This window comes from Pan paniscus, chromosome 2 (assembly GCF_029289425.2).
Source record: "Pan paniscus chromosome 2, NHGRI_mPanPan1-v2.0_pri, whole genome shotgun sequence".
NCBI classification, from domain to species: domain Eukaryota; kingdom Metazoa; phylum Chordata; class Mammalia; order Primates; family Hominidae; genus Pan; species Pan paniscus.
In genome coordinates, this window is record NC_085926.1 from 144,414,047 (window position 1) to 144,432,288 (window position 18,242).

General features: G+C 38.0%; 1 protein-coding gene across 2 annotated transcripts in view; it reads right to left on the reverse strand.

The window, feature by feature from the left end:
- PLSCR1 (phospholipid scramblase 1) overlaps positions 1–12,802 on the reverse strand; it is a 29,412-nt gene extending 16,610 nt beyond the window's left edge. Inside the window, exons 1-3 of one of the 2 annotated variants that reach the window (XM_003826497.5) lie at positions 12,662–12,802; positions 4,735–4,760; positions 1,664–1,744 (exon numbers count right to left, since the gene is read on the reverse strand). In XM_003826497.5, the coding sequence (XP_003826545.1) occupies positions 1,664–1,744; positions 4,735–4,747 (94 nt within the window). In that variant the 5' untranslated portion in view covers positions 4,748–4,760; positions 12,662–12,802. The remainder of the gene's footprint in view (positions 1–1,663; positions 1,745–4,734; positions 4,761–12,661) is intronic. The other variant, XM_034957566.3, reaches the window with a different exon arrangement.
- Positions 12,803–18,242: the final 5,440 nt, after the last annotated feature.

Genomic DNA, 18,242 nt, shown 5'->3' on the forward strand with positions numbered 1-18,242 from the left:
CTACCACATAACTATTAGTACAGAAGGCAGAACCTGGTTTACCAGCACATTTACCTATACGAATTTTTTTTAAAAGTAGGCAGAACTTGAAGCCTGATACAAACTTCCTATGCCTCAGCTTTCCCACATACATAATGGGGATAACTGACAGTATTTACCTCATAAGAGTATTCTAAGAATTAAAAGTGTTAGTCCACATTAACTCCACATTTAAAACAATGACTAAAGCATGGTAAGATCTCAATTTTAAATTATCCTTACTCTTAGCATCGTTATCTTAAGACTTGTGCTATATGTAATCTTGGACTTGAGAAACAAAATCAAGCTGTAGAGCCATATATATCTATATATATAAACAAACTCTCAAGTCTGATTATATCTGAACTGTATTATTTATGTATATCTACTTTTAATTAGTGATAGGGTGGATTAAATCATTCTCTTAAGTGCCTTGGATGAATATTATAGACTTACTAATGATTTTTCAAACACCAACCCTATAAGAATTTAGAGCAGATGTTCTCAACCCTGGCTTCACCTTAGAATCACTTGGGGTGTTAAAAGATTACTATTCCTTGAGTCCCACCACTGGAAGCTATGATTTCATTTTTCTGGAATAGTGCCTTTGCACTACTATTTTTAAGTGCTTCTGGGTGATGATACTTCAGTGCAGACAAGGTTGCCATGAGTCACCACTTGAGAGTCTGAGCTTATCTAGCTCATATTCTTTCAGTTGCAAACATCTGGATGAGATCTGGGACCCGCAGGGAGGTTTCTTGCTAGGCAATTAAACATGACATTCAGCTCCTAAGCACATTTGTTTACTCAGAGAAGAAAACACAGTGGGTACATCCTTCTATCCAAACCACATTCCCTTTGATCCTAAATCCTCAGGATGCTCTTTCAAGACGTGGGTAGCCTATCTGCTTGTAAATCTGGACATGCCATGGACTTTGCTATTTTTAAAGTTCTAGTAGTTTTGATAACTGCATTTGCCTAAATGAAAATCTCTGAATTCTTTCAGGCATTGGTTGAAAAGAAAAAATGTACTCAATTATGTATGTAGTCAAATGACTCAATTACTTTTCTTAGAAATACAGGGTGGAATCAGCATATATATAAAAATAAAGCTTTCATATACATTATAAAATTAAAATGAGAATTATTCCCAGGTAACTGAATTTCTATTACTTTCAGTTTTAAGCAGTCTTACTATTTTGATGTGACTCTCACTGAACACATGCCAAGCTACTACATGACTCAGTTTATCAGAAATAAATTTCCTAAATGTGATTAAATGATCATAATTTTCAGAACAGATGGAGGATCAATAAAATATTTTACTTAACATTTGTATTTTAGGATGTACAGTCTCGTATTTCATTTGCTAAATGTAAACCTAATGTTGTTTTTACTAGCTTTCTTTATACCTTTACTGTCCTCTATAAATAAAAATTACTTCTGTGGAAAATGATAGCCAAATAAAAATAATCAAGAACAACTAGGCTGCCAAAATTTCATTAATATAATTTTTAAAAAAGAACTACTAAAATAAAAACAAATGCAAAATTCTCTCTCTCTCTTACTCTCTCTCTCTCACTCTCACTCTCTCTCTCTGTCTCTCAATTAATTTTACTTTTTCTTCTTTCAGCAACTACTTTACCTTGGAATGCTGTCGGTGGATACTGAGGAGGATACCCAACTGGCAAGTTTGTTTCCGGGTGAGAAGCATTCATCTGTGGGTCTGCAGTTCAAGGAGAGGTAAATAGATGTCTGATTAAATAAAATATATATTAGAAAGAAACAATGTATTGTACTTAGATAATTGTCACTTGTGTGGTCTTATGCTGTATTGAAATAGGGAAAGCAAAATTTTCACTTAACATAAGCTGTGCCTGTTATCAGAGCTAATTTGCAACTAGCAAATTTGTTTCAAACAAATTCTCCTTTAGATAAAATGAGACAGTTAAGTTACTGGGGCTGAATTACCAGTTTTTGAAACATCCCTGATGAATGTTCAGTTCCATGTTTTGTTGATAATAAAACAAAGATAGCTTTAAAATTACATACAGACTACGAAGAAAGAGATAAATGAAATTAATGGGATGTGAAGATGGTAGAATTATGGATGATTTTAAAGATATCTATCATCATTGCTGTAAGAATTATTATTTTAAATATTTAAAATAATGAACATACTTCAGTATTTATATATGTTATGCTTACTCTGGAACTACACCAATGAAGTTGAACCACATGAAATTCCCCAAATATGACTGTTTTTGACCCACAAAAGCCATGTTTAATTACAATACACTAGCATATTAAACTTTGTTATTTGCTAGTAAGGCTTGAGTAACCTTAATATATGCACAAATGGTTCAACCTCCTAAATATTAATATTCATGTCTATCTAGTCATTCGGTTACCTACCGCAGCCAGTCTCTAAATATTTACTGAGCATGTCCTGTGTCACCCTTGAATTAGGCTCTGTGGCTACAATGGCTCTTCTTTCATACAGCTTAAGGTGTAGTAGACACTACACCTATCTCCTTATCTGTTTCCTTATGAATTACTAACTGTAAATTCAAAGTCTTTTATTTTAGAATCATGGAGACATGGCATCAATATAGAAGAACATATAGGTCAAACTTTCACTGTAACACATTTTTCTGTATGTGTCTCTATTATGAACTTTCAAACACCACTCAACTTGTGAATCGTGTGGTTTTATCAGGAAGATTGGATTGTTTCCCCCGCCCCCTGCCCCGGCCTTTCTCCTTCATAAATAGCTTCATCATGACTTCAGCGGAATCCAGTCCATGGTGATTGTGTAAAATCAGGCAAAAAAACTGCTCTCCTACTCGTTCAAGACTAGCCTGGCCAACAAAATGAAACCCCATCTCTACTAAAAATACAAAAATTAGCCAGGCATGGTGGCACGCGCCTGTAGTCCCAGCAACTCAGGAGGCTGAGGCAGGAGAATCACTTAAACCCGGGAGGCGGAGGTTGCAGTGAGCCGAGATCGTGCCACTGCACTCCAGCCTGGGCGACAGAGCGAGACTCCATCTCAAATAAATAAATAAATAAATAAATAACACAAAACAACAACAAAAAACAAATGAGGACTTTTCCTTGGACAAACATTGCAACATACCCTGTGATTTCTGAATCATCACAAATCTCTGAAACTCCCCATCATTCTTTCCCATCCATTGTCTTCTATTTCTCAGCATCAAGTGACTGACCTAACTCCCTAGTTCTCTAGCTAATAAGGCCCTGCCTGCAGCCCCTACTCCCAAATTAAGTTGGAAACACAGCATCAGACTCAGAATAGATTTCAAGAAAATATTTTGCAAGTCTGAAGTAAAGATCTACCCTTGACAGGTATGTCACATTGTGATACCTCTTAATAAGCAACATTGTTTGAATACTATAACATAGAACACACACACACACACACATATACAGGAACAGACAGACTCAAGAAATCACGAGCTCATAATCTCTGGGCTTTTGGTACCAAAGCAATGATTCTGATTTCAGGCATTCCAGGGGGAATTCATACAAGGAGAATGAGTGAATGGGCAGGTGTTCAAGCAGAACAAAGAGCATGTTAATTATGGTTTGATTACTGCGTTTTTGAAATGCAACTTAAAATGGCTTATAAGAAGTACAAGTCTATCACATTGTCTTAAAGGTACTTTTTTATGTCTACATGTATGTATATATACATATTTACACATTTATTCACACACATATACACATTTTATTTCTATTTATGCAAATACATTCATACATACATACAATTATATATACAAAACTGAAGAGTTAAAAGTTGCCTATGACCGTCACCAGATACATTTTTGTAAATTGAGTGGAATCAACTTAAAGCCTGTGGCAAATAAACCAGTATAATTCTATATAAATTTACATTTAAAAAGCTTTGAGTTTTGTAAGTAAAAAGAAAATCATAAAACTTCACATGGGAAAAGCAAGGAGTCTAGTCCTGGAGATTATTTCATATATCTAATAAGGGTGACACTGTAGTGACAGATAAATATTTTTTTGTTACCTCAACAAAGATGAAAGAGAGAATAAAGAAAAGCATTTCAGAAAAACAGGATTTAATTTTTGAATTTAATTTTCCCTATGTAGTGGGAATTTTGAACATAATTTTCCCTCCGTTCTTCAGAACCTTGATATCTTAATAAGACAGTCTTTTATTACTTGCTTGATAAATATCCATCTTACTTAGAATTTTCTTGAGAGAAAAAAAGCCAGAACATAATGACTGGTATTTACTTAAAATACAAACATGTGTCTGTGATGAAATATACATTGAGGTGTATCTGAGGAGTTTATTACAATGAACTCAAATCTTATTATCTGTTAATTAGTATGACTTGAATAATCTTTATACATATAAAATACACAAAGAGAATATTGTTGTGGTTTAAATATATGTTACAGAACATATTTCCCAATAAATCTAGCATTTCTTAGCTTTCCAAAAGGCTTTCTTATTTTTAATGAAGAACCTAGTGGTAGTGCTATTTTTGTACATCTTCTCTATAGTCAAAATACTGAACTAGACATTGTATTCTGGAGCATAAACAACAGAAAGCAAATTATACACTTTCAGACACTGAATAAAACATTATGACAAATAACAAGTTACCAACAGATTAACATTATAAGGAGGAAAGTAAACATTTAAAATAAATTACTTACTTTGTTTGTCCATGATTAAAACAGTTCTGAAAAAGAAGATCTGACATTAACACACTGTCTACAAGGCCACAAGTCAAATATAACAGTTGAATCGGGATACTCTGAAACTACACAGTCACATTCATAGGATATTCCTCTTTATTCATCCAGCCCAGCCTTATCTGGTCATTTAAGCCCTTTGTGCTTGACTGCATTCCCCTTGCTGTGTTTCTGAGTAGGAATTTAGAAATTGTTGGTCAGCTCATGATGGTGAACACATTCTAAAGCCTTTTGGGAAGAGGGTCCAGTGAGGCAGAAAGCCATAAAGACACACTATGAGCTAAGACTCCAAGTAGTAACCAAGCTAATAACATCAACCTTCACAACTTGAACAATCTAAAGGAAATGCTTGGTTCAGTTCCCAGTCTTTGGACTGGAAATGCTTGGCCCAGTCTCTGGGCCCCAGGAATGTTCCAGCAGGAAAGCAAAAAATGTTAATTATCAGGTCACACTACTGCAATTATCTTGGGAAATGTAGGTCTTGTGGACCTGTTCATTGCAAATTTGAGAAGGCCTGAGACGACTCCGTGCATTCAGAGATTTTTTTTTTTTTACCAGAAAACCCACTCTCAGGAGTTGTCACAGCCATAGCACCTTGACCACCCAAGTGAAACTTTGTACTCGGTATTTATACAGAAACATAAATTGCAGCAAACATTCTACTCAATATTTCTGCCTTCCAGTGCCTTGATCCGATCCTAGTTTTTCCCACTACTATCCTGTCACTACTTTTTCCATCTCCTGTAGATCCCGATGCCCTTCATCCCTTTTAGCGACAATGCATTAGGCAAAACTCTGCTACCCAACATTTTTATCCTGGACCCACGCACACTAACACAAACTGCCCTTCCCCTTCCCAGGCCCACTCCAGTGCTGGCTACCCTTTAAATTATCTTACTGCGCAATCCTAAGTGGTTAATAAGTCAAGTGATCCCTCTACATGCTCAACTAAAATCTAGACTTCCCAAGAAGAAACCGCCTTCCTCCTTGCTGTTTCAGAATTATTTTTTGGCCAGGGATGGTGGCTTATGCCTATAATGCCAGTATTTTGGGAAGCTGAGGCAGGAGGATCACTTGAGTCCAGAAGTTTGAGACCAGCCTGGGCAACATGGACAGACACTGTCTCTACTAAAAAAAAATTAGCCAAGCATGGTGGCATGCGCTTGTAGTCCCAACTACTCGGGAGGTTGAGGTGGGAGGATTGCTTGAGCCTGGAATATTGACGCTCTAATGAAGTATGATGTCATCACTGCATTCCAGCCTGGGTGACAGAGCAAGACTGTGTTTCAAAATAAAGGTTTTTTTTATTTGTTTGTTTTGTTTTGATTATTGCCAACTTTAAGCACAAAATTTTATAATCAACTTAAAGTCTTAAGAACATTCCAATTATAGTCAGCTCTTAATTATACATACTCAAGAAGTTCAGCAATGGTTGAATAATTCAAAATGGGTTTATGTGGTCCTGAAATAAATCAAAAGATGTGTTTGTGTTACTAACTTCCCAGATTTTCTTAGGACAATAGGAATCTCAGTTTGCATTAACTGGTCAGAAATTAATGCTGTAGACCTCATCAAGCCACAAAGGTAGAAATATTAAAATTTATACTTTTCTGCTGTTAATCTATAAGGTGAGCAATAATAAACACATGTAACCAAAGTAGACTAAAAGTTTTCAAGACTACATTTGTTTTAGATTCCATCATATGAAGAACTGTGTAAGACTAAATTCATACATAAGAGGACATGATTTTTGTCAATCTCACATTTCTACCATCAAAGACTATACTTTAAAATGCCAATTTTCTTAAAATATGCGAAGAGTACTTTAACAGATATATCAGAAAAGATTAATACATACCGAATTAGAAGTAGGTAGTATCCTTTAATTAACACACTGGACTATACATCTCTAAAGTCTTTACCTGCCCCTTGCTTCTTATAGGATACCTCTCTATAACATGCTTAGCTTAAAAAAAAAATTCTATGGCCTTTAACCAATTTTAACAGAAATTTTAAGAAACTAGTGTTTCAATTATTCTCACCTTCCCTACAGGGTCAGAAAAGCACTAAATAATGTCTAAGGGCAAATCCTAAATAAAATGTAAGAGAAGAAACTTAGGCAAGTTTTTATTTATTTTTTTTTTTTATTTTTTGGCAAACAGACTACTCAACTGAAAAAAATTCATAGTTTCTGGATTGCAGATCTGTACATCTGAAATAGAAAATATTTTTGTCATAATTTTAAAAATAATTTTTCTTAGCATTTAGTTGTTTTAGGCTTTCAAGTCCCATGCAAGCCAGAAATAAAGGATGTGCTGCAAAGATAGGGAATTCATAAACCCAAGCTATGCATCCTGGTAAACAGTGGTCTCCAACCTTTTTGGCACCAGGGACCGGTTTTGTGGAAGACATGGACCAGTGAAGCAGGGGATGGTTTTGGGATGATTCAAGTGCATTACATTTATTGTGCACTTTATTTCTATTATTATTACATTGTAATATATAACAAAAGAATTATACAATTCATTATAAGGTAGAATCAGTGGGAGCCCTGAGCTTGTTTTCCCGCAACTAGACAGTCCCATGTGGGGGTGATGGGAGACAGTGACCGATCATCAGGCATTAGATTCTCATAAGGAGTGCGCAACCTAGATCCCTCACACATGCAGTTCACAATAGGGTTCTTGCTCCTATGAGAATCTAATGCCACTGCTGATCTGACAGGAGGTTGAGCTCAGGTGGTAATGTATGTGAGCGATGGGGAGCAGCTGTCAATACAGATGACACTTTGCTCACTCTCCAGCTGCTCAGCTCCTGCTGTACAAGCCCAATTCCTAACAGGCCACAGACTGGTACCGGTTGGTGATCCAGGAGCTGGGGAGCCTAGCTGTTAAGAATAGGTGGAGGATCTTCAGCAGGGAGTGTCATGAGTTTCAAGTCCTTGCCAAATGAATAACAACCATGAATACACATGGTATTTGCCTTTCACAAGGTCAGAGATCATTCTCTCCTTGCACAGAAATACCGGAAAGGAAAAGAAGCAGATTCTAAAACAATGACAATTTGTTCATATTTGCTCTTTTTCTTCCCACTTGGTTACATTATTTTTAATCTTAAAAGATAAGTTAGTGAGGATGAGACTTACTGGCAAAACTACTGCAGTATAAAATCTGGGTCTTTGCTTTACTATAGGTTTTAGAATTTTAGCATTTATATAATATCTCAAGCATTGAAAATGGTATGTAATAAGCTCTGGTGCAAAATGTTAAGTGTTCCTCGTACCTGTACATGTGCCAAGTAGATAAGGCACTGTGTGCCAGGTCACTAAAGTCATCCACTATGTGGATGCCTACATTCCTGTTTGCTGTTATAATGATCCTTTGGGTTTTCTCAAGCTTAATAAGTCTATTCCCAGAAATATATCACTCAGTTTGGGGAATAACTGGGTGTGCCCTGAATGAATTAATGAGTTAATTAATTTAGCATGATAATTCATAAATAATGGCTTCTACCACACTTATTTCATTTTTAATTTCAGAAATACTCAGAGAAAGGGAAAATCATCTTTATGCTGTACCAAACAATGTAATAAAGTTATGTTGTATATTGTACCATTGGAATAATAATTACTCCGGTATGAACACAGAACTTCAAATATAATCTGATTTTTTCTAACTCTGTTAACTAAGACTTTGGAGGAAACTGAGGCATCATATATTATTTGCATACAAGTACATCTCTGTTAAAATTTTTCTATCAGAAATCATAAGTTCCCATTGCTTCTCTGGACTATTTGATAACTGTAACCTCTACTACCACGAAGAGGAAGACACAGCACAGGGGATTTCCAGTTCTGGCTTCAAAATTCATATTACAGTGAAACTCTTTTGACCCATCTCTTGAGGTCCTGAAATTTTTATCTTACTGCTTTCAAAAAGTATTACTGTAAAATCTGGAACCCAAAGGGGAAGCATACTTAATTTTGAAAGTTCCTAAAACTAAAATTTGTTTACCCACACCAGATTTGGATTATTTATTTAAATTTACTTGTTAATTGCCTAAGAACAAGCTCCTTCCCTCATTCCCTCAAAACAGAGGATAAAGCATTTCACATTCTCTTCAAGCACCAAGATAGGGATAAATGTTTTGAATTATGTTAGCAAAATTCTACTGCTCTGAAAACAAGAATTCTAGGTCCCTAACTTCCTCCAAATAACTGAGAGTAAGATACTAGACTAGAGGGAAGGTAGGAATTTCAAGTAGGCCAGGGGAACATTACAGAGGTAAGTCACAAATCAAGTAACTTCCATGTCATTTGGGTTACGTTTGTACGTAAATTTTGTACCTTTAAAAATGTTTAGTTAACATCTAAGAAGGAAAAATATTCACCTGTTGAACTCCAGTTTTGGTAAAAGTTAAGCTTAGAAAAAATTGATACATTTAAGCAAATGGGTGGGGCAAGCAGGTGGTGAGGCTTTGAGTATACAGCACATCATACTTGTAAGATACGGGATGAAACTGAGGTGACTGTGGCTGATTATAAATGCAAAGTACCTTGTAACAAGGAGTCATTCCATAAAAATCCTCTTGTGTATTTTATGCTGAACAAACAAAACAAATATGCTTAAAACCAGTTTAGCATAAAAATATGCCTTTTATAGCATTTTATATTAAACCTTGAATAAAAATGTAGATGATACATCAACTAGGACCAAGTGAGATGGTAGTGATCAAGTGTTCTACAAAACTAAAAAGTAAACCAAAGAGACAAAGGAAACAAATACTGAATCAGTTATTCTCATTTGATTGCTTTACTACTCTGAAAAGCCTTTCCTGACAATCCAGAGCTCCCTCACAAATTTGCTTCCTTTCCTCCTAATAAATGGTGAAACTAAACCCATAGAAATAAAAGTGATTTTAATAAATGTGATACAGCTTGCTAACTAGCTGAATTAAGATGATTAATAATTCATATTCTTTGCACCGATGTCTCTAATTCACTGAAAAAAGGAAGACGGACATCCTTCAGTGAAATTTGTTAAAAGACTCTTAAGGTTATCTTTCTTATGTAAGACAGAAAAGGCTTGAATTTCAATTTACTCTTGTGCCACTTAGCTTTAACTAGGCCAGGTGCTATGGTTAGAATGTGTGAGCTAAGTTCATGTGTTGGAAACTTAATTTCCAATGCAACAGTGTTGGGAGGTGGAGCCTAATAAAATATGATTAGTTTATAAGCACTCTACCTTCATGAATAGATTAATGTCGTTATCTTGGGAGTGGGTTTGTTATTGCCAGAGTAGGCTTGTAAGGAAATCAAGTTCCACTCTCTCTTGCTGTCTTGCCCTTCCACTTTCCACCATGGGATGATGCAGTAAGAAGACCCTCAGAAGATGCTGGTGCCTCCATACAGTCATGCACCACAACAAGAGATCACATATATGATGGTGGTCCCATAAGATTATTTTTACTGTACCCTTTCTATGTTTAGATACATACATACTTGACATTGTATTATACTTGCCTACAGTATTCAGTACAGTAACATGCTATACAGGTTTCTAGCCTGGGAGCAACACCTTATTCCACACAGTCTAGGTCTAGTAGCTATCTGCCACCTCACTGGTCATTCCTTTTCTTGAATGAGCCAAGTTCCCTCCAGCCCAGGACTTCTACCTGTGAGGTTCCCTCTGTCTATAATGCCCTCCACCAACCCACTCACCCACACATCTATAGACTAGTTGATTTGAGACTTCCCTCAGCTCTCAATCTGACTCTCCTCAACACCCCCAACCCCACCACCCCAGCCTAAATAGTAGGCTGGCTATAGTATCCAGGACTGTGTAAGTAAATTCAATGACGTTCTCACAACCACAAAATTGCCTCATGATGCATTTCTCAGAATGTATTCCTGTATTTAAGCAACACATGATTATGTTGGACTTCCTAGCCTCCAGAACTGTAAGAAATAAATTTCTGTCCTTTATAAATTACCAAGTCTCGGGTATTCTTTTACAGCAGCAGACAACATATGGAGACACCATTTTTTTCTAATCACTTCTTAAAAGAACATATGGAAAATTGAAGAGTGCAACTATTAAGCTCTGATTAAAAAGTGTTTTGGTTTTTTAATTTAGCACTATTCAGGGCAGTGCAATACAGTGTGTATATACACAGATACACATATATACATATAGAAATTCTTCCTATATAAATATTCACTAAATATAAAGCTTGTGTGGTTTTTAAGGAATTAATTGAAGGCATAGAGCATGCAAGGCAGTATACCAGGCACTAGAGCACAATACCTAGACACTAGGGGAGACAGACAATTAAGAATTAAATATATTATTAAAAATACTCAGTGCTATAAATAAAATTAATGTTGCTATAAGAAAGGGTTATGGGGCACTAACTTAGATGGTGGTAGGGGGTTTAAGAAAAGTCAGACTAGGAGATGAAGGAAGTCTCAAATCAACTAGTCTATGGAGGTATGGTGGGTGGGGTGTTGGAGGGCATCATAGATAGAGGGAACTTCATAGGTAGAATTCCTGAGCTGGAGGAACTTCCCTCATTCAAGTAAAGGAAGACGAGTGAGGTTACAGAGCAAAAGAGGGAGACATTCTTAGAGATGAAGATGGAGAAGTACATAAGGGTCTGCTCACACACATTTGATGTCTCTCCACCTGTATGTACTCTAAGCTCCTTTACAGATCTAAAGGCAGTTTGATCTATAAACCAGCTATTTTACATGCCACTTTTCTATCCAATTGCATAAATCCACTCTTTCCCTTTATATGTCTTTTTCATTTCCCCGCATTTTCTCGTTGTTCAAAGCCCTACTATTGTTGTAAACAGGGTGGCATTAAGAGAAAGGTTTGCTCTTAGAAAAAGTTCAAGAAGGGAGCCCCCAAACTGCCTGACACGTTTAAGTGTCACTTGTAGTAACCATGTATCTCAATGTCATAAGCCAGAAAAAACAACGACTGACTGTTTCTGGAACTGGGAAGTGGCCATGCCAAGACTTCCAGGAATAACAGTGCATGAATGAAACCACCTGGGAACCAGAGAATCAGCTTGGAGAAGCAGGAACTTTGTCAAATATTTAAAACAATAAGAGCTAACTTTCACTGAGTACTTTCTGTAGTGCCAGGCGCTGCTCTAAGAACTTTACATTAATACTCTGTAGCTCATTTAATAGTTACACAATTTCAGAGATGAGGCAATGGAAAGAACATATATAAGAAGAAAGTGGCTGACAGTCCACAGACGTGAAGCAGTAGAGGCCGAATTTAAAGTCGGGGAGCCTGACTGGAGCTAATGGTCTTAGGAACCGTGCTAGATACCGCCACTATCTTTCCTAAGCTGGTATTGTAGAGGGCCTAGCATAGACGTGGGCTCCTGGCGGACTTCATTGAATACTTACTGATAAATGACAGCTTGCAGGCTGTATTAACCGTCCCTTCTAATAGCCCCACTACGCTGGCACATGCTCCTGAGCCCAGACTCTACCCAGGATTCAGGGTCGCTCTCTACCTGTAAAGCAGTGTAGCTAAGGGGAAGCTGAGCCCCGCAAGGCGTTTTCAGGCAGGGCACCCCTTATCATTCGAATGGTTCTGGGGTGAGCCCGGGTGCCGCTGGGCCGCCTGGGGCCCCTTGCCGTGTACCTGCTCCACTTCCAGGGTCCCTTTCAGAGGCCTCTTGCATTTCTGGCCCCAACCTTCACCCCACATCCTCCACCCCCAGAGCAGCAAACACAACCTGCGGGCCCTCGCGCCGGTTCCCCTCAAGTTGTCCTCCACACCTGACCCCGGCCCTGGCCCCAGCGCAGGCTCCGCGCAGTTCCCGCGCCCAAGTCCCCAGGAGGCGGCAAAGAAAGCCGCCCGCGCACCTCTGGCTGCCGCTGTTTGCGCTCCCGAGCGAGACAAGGTCCAGAGAGCCGGGGCCAGGCGATGGCTTCCTCTTCTGCGCCTCTAGACTGCCGGGCACAGCTGCTGCGCAACCTTCTCAGAAGTCAGCCGGAAGAGGGTCTGGGAGTAACCTTTGCGCCAACACCCGCGGCTCCTGGTTTCGCTTCCTGGATCTTACGTACACAACGCGGTTTCCTTTTCCCGGTTCCCGCGCTGGCGCCCGGGGACCCACGGGACTACTGGAGGGTGAAGGAGCTGGAGGAGGGACTGCGCCCACCACCTGGTGTGAGGCCCCTCCCCTACCCCCGACTTGCTTTCTTGCTCATTGGAGAGACTCCAGAGACGTTTGTCCGGTGGTTAAGGAGAGGAACCGGGACTCCGACACTAACTGGAACTGGAAAGTCATCAGCTGGGGAGTGGCCTCCCCCGGGAACTTTCTTTACTCTGGCTTTGACCTCCATCCCTCGGAAGCCCGTGGCTTTTCAAGGCGAGGGAGTAGAGGCAGCTTAAGACTACAAATGAGGAGGGGCCAAAATTGTTTTTCTTTATGGTGCCTTTTCTTTCTTGCTGTCTTGCTCTTTCTTTCCTTCTATTAAATTATGTGATATTATTTTTTAATTTTTAAGCAGTTATTTGAATGTTTTCGAGCTCACTTTATTTTTTTATAAATATGGTTCCTTTTTAAACTAAAATAGTTTTTATTCTGTGTATTTAAGTTATTTGTATGACATATCCATCAACTCCTATAATTACACATTTCTCCCCTTGGGGCAAGAGCAGCTATAATCTACTTATTTAGCATAAATCCTGAATACCACTATCATTAACTATAGCCCTCATGTTGTACATTAGGTCTTCCCATTTGTTCATCCTACGTGTTTGTAACTTTGTATACTTTGACCTAAATTTCCCCATTTCTCCTGACCCCACTCCAACCTGGATGACCCCGGATAAACCAGTGGTCCCCAACCTTTTTGGCACCAGGGACCAGTTTCACGGAAGAGGATTTTTCCATGGACCAGGGCCGGGTGGCAGACGGTTTCAGGATGATTCAAGCACATTACCTGTATTGCGCACTTTATTTCTATTATTATTACATTGTAATATATAATGAAATAATTATACAACTCACCATAATGTGGAATCAGTGGGAGCCCTGACCTTGTTTTCCTGCAATTAGAAGGTCCCATCTGGGAACGGTGGGAGACAGTGACACCGGAAGTGTGTTGCTTATGTCCAGTCTACTCCGTAATCTTGTTTTGGTTGCTGTCACTGCAGAAAATCCTGCTTCACAAAGATAGGATGTTGGAAATGGAAGCAGACCCTTCAGTGCTTTTGTGGCAATCTCAGGATATCCCACCTTGGGTTTAATCCAGAACATGGGATTTGAAGCTGTCTCAAACATACTTTTAAGGCCACCATCATTTGTGATCTCAAGCAATTGATCCTCTTCTAGTACGGACAAAATCGATTCACCTGACTTACTCACAAATGGGTCATGGATACATTCATTCCCAGTTCAGGGTTCTTTTGTGGTTGGGAAGTAATGCTCCAACTCTTTTGAAAGCTAAGATAGGTGATCATGCATCAGCTGAGAGAAAGAAGCTGCTGGCTCAGTCTTCTTCAAAATCTCTTCTAATGTTTGAAACATGTCAAAAATCTCAATGTTCATTCGTTGCCCCCATAATTCCAGTTTGGCTTGCAATGCAACCAGTTTATCTGCTTCCTTGAACACAGTTGTCCTTCTCTCCTGAAGCGACAAGTTGAGTTCATAGATCGAGTTGAATACATCACACAAGTAAGCAAGTTTTGCAACCCTTTCTGTGTCACTGAAATGTGCCGCCAATGGTGACTGATTTTCTAAAAAAGATCTCTGGAGCAGCTCTCATAATTCAAAAATTTCAGCCAGTTATCTACTTTTAGAAAGCCATCTCATTTCTGTGTATAAGAGAAGACATGCATGCCCAGTGTCCATCTCCTCACAGAGCTGCACAAACAGATGTGAGTTAAGAGAATGTACTTTAATGTGGTTGATTATTTTTGTCACATCCTGCAAAACATTGTTAAGTTCAGGTAACATTTTTCAGCTAGCCAGCATTTTTCTGTGGATGACACAGTGCATAGACTCACAGTCTGGTCTCTTTGACCAGAGTAGTGAGACCAGAAAGCCATCCAGTCATGGCAGCCACTCCTTCCATGCATATACCTACACAAAATAACCAATTCAGTTTTCTTGATATGTAATCATTCAAAGACAAATAGTTCTGTGGTTTTGATTGGCAACAAAAATTCACACAATATATCCTTGTGCACATCTTCCTGAAAAATATATCACACACAAAAAAGCATTGTTGCTTTGTTGTCAATATCTGTAGACTCATCAACCTGGATTGCATACCAATTGCTAGAGAGGATTAATGGTGACTCATTAATCCTCTCTAACAATTGTACCTCGATATTCTCTGCTATTTCATCAATTCGTCTAGTTATGGTGCTAGCCGAAAGAGGAATATGTGCTATTTTTTGAACTGCAGCCTCTCCTAAAAGTTCCCAACAAATGTCCTTAGCAGCAGGCAGGATCAATTCTTCACCAATAGTAAAGGGCTTCTTAGCTTTAGCAATGCAGTTAGCCACTATGAATGATGCTCTCAGTGCAGACACATTTGATGACATGGTGGCCTTCAATAATTGCTTCTATGTGTTCTTTGTGTTCATGGTTTCATGGTTTCTGTTTTTTTTTTTTTAAACAAAACAAAACGAAAAACTCCAAAGGCTTGTCTTTTAATGCAGAGTGCTTGGTCTCCATGTGGCAAAGTAGTTTTGCAGGTTTCATGGCTTCATTGGGCAGTTGGTCACCACATATTATACAAAGCAGGATTGGAGAATGTGAACCACCTGTTGCAATGAACCTGTAATTTAAGTAGGACTCTTGGCATTTTCCTTTAAGTGCAGCTTTCTTTTTGTTAGCAGTCTTAGAGTCTTCTGTTATCTCACCTTTGGGTTTTTCCCCATTTTCAAAGAAGCTGTCCAGTGATGTTTGTTTTTCACTCACTTTGATGTTTTTAACAAAAACATTTTTTTTTAACAAAAACCCTTGTTTTTCACAAGGGTTAGCTTGTGGGCTTAGCAAAACTGTGACTAAGACAAGTGCACAGTGTGGAAAAGAGGTGCAGGTGGAAGTGGTAAAATAATGGGTGGGCCATGCACAGACTAAAATAAGTGTTGGATTCTGACTTAAAGCCTGCCACCAGTTGCAACTGTACAATCGAAGTACATCAATTTTCCACTATAAAGCCTGCCTCCAGACACAGCTTAATTGTCACTTGTCATTTGCCCCTCACTGATAGGGTTTTGATATGAGTCTGCAATCAATGTATTTATTATGGTCTCTGTGCAGTCAAAACTCTCTGCTAATGTTAATCTGTATTTGCCGCTGCTGCCCGATGCTAGCATCACTGCCTGAGCTCCACCTCAGATAATCAGGCATTAGATTCTCCTAAGGAATATGCACCTAGATCCCTCACATGTGCAGGTCCGTGGCCTGGGGCTTGGGGACCCCTGCTATAAACCACTATTGTATATATTTGACCTTTTCTTAATTTCATGTAAGTGAGATTGTGCAAAAGTTTTCTTTCTGTGTCTGGCTTATTTCATTTAGCATAATGCCTTCCAGGTCCATCCATGAGATAGCACCTGGCAGAATTTCCTTCTTTTATAAGGCTGAGTAATATTCTATTTTGTGTGTATCTGTGTGTGTGTATACACACAACATGGAATATATGTATCTTTATTTATACAGTTGTCTATTGATGGACACCTAGATTATTTCTATTATCTTGGCTATTCTGAATAATGCTGCAATGAACATGGGAGTGCGGCTATCTTCAGGAGACGGTGATTTCATTTGCTTTTGGTATATACCCAGAAGAGGGATTTCTGGGTCATATGGTAGTTCTACTTTTAATTTCTGTAGGAACCTCCGTACTGTTTTCCATAACGGCTGCACCAGCCTACATTCCCACCTACAGTGTACAAGGATTCTCTTTTCTCTACACCCTTGCCGACACTTGTTATCTCTTGTCTTTTTGATAATACCAATCCTAACAGGTATGACGTAGTATCTCATAGTGATTTTGATTTGCATTTTTCTGATGAATAGTGATGCTGGGCACATTTTCATATACCTGTTGGCTATTTTTATGTCATTTTTGAAGAAGTGTCTATTCAAGTCCATTTCCCATTTTTAAATTGGGTTATATGTTTTCTTGCTATTGAGTTGTATAAGTTCTTTATAAATCTTGGAAACTCAACCCTTTTCTGATAACATGATATGCAGATATATATTTTTCCAATCTATAGGTTGCCATTTCATTTCGTTGATTGTTTCCTTTGCCATGCAGAAGTTTTTGGTTTGATGTAGAAATAATATTGTTAAAATTTTCATACTACCCAAAGTAATATATAGATTCAATGCAAATTTGTATGAAACCACAAAAGACCTCAAATAGCAAAAGCAATTCTGAGAAAAAAATTGAAGTTGGAGAAATAACACTTCCTAATTAAAAATTATATTACAAATTTATATAAAACAGAATGGCACTGACATAAAAACAGATATGTAGACCAATGGAACAAAATAGCTCAGAAATAAATCCAAACATACACGGTCAACTAATTTTTCACAAGGGCCCCAAGAGAACACAATGAGGAAAGGATGGTCTCTTGAATAAATGGTGCTGGGAAGACTGGATTTTCACATACAAAAGAATGAAATTAACTGTTGTCTTACACCACACAAACAAATCAAAAACAAAATGGATAAAAGACCTACATGTAAGACCTCAAACCATTAAACTTCTGGAAGAAAATATAAGAGAAAAGCTCCTTGACATTTACCTTGGCAAAGATTTCTTGACTATCACACCAAAAGCTCAGGCTACAAAAACAAAAATAAATAAATGGGACTATACCAAATGATATTTTAAATATGTTTTGAAATCAAACCAACCAGATTTGTTTAGAATGTTTATTTTTCCAGCCCTGCAGCTGGCATAGAGACATGTAATACATAAATATTTATTGAACTGAAGGAATAATTATTTTCCTTTAAAATTTGTTATTTACAAAAGTAACGTGATTTTTTTCAAACAATAAAGCTGCAAATGCAGAAAAGAAGTGAAATCTTGTCCTTTTCACTCCCTAGTTTTATTCCCATTATCTTGCTAACCAAGGTTAACACATGTTTGAAGATTTACTAAGAGAAGTGAGAGGAGAGAACAGGAAGGCGGAAAAAGAAATTGAGAAAATATGGTGAAAAAAGGAAGAGGGAAAACTGAACCACCTAGGTTTGATCTCTTTCTCTTCAACTTACCATCCCTGTGACCTCGTGAAAGTTACCTGACAGCCTCCGTGCCTCTTTTTGAAATCTATAAATGAGGGTAGTAATAGTATCTACTTCATAACATTTTTTGAAACTTCAGAAAGTTAAAATACATAAAAGGTTTAGGGTGGTGCCTGCCACAGGGTAAGCATTTGCTTTGGGTTTACCCTCCTGACTAATGG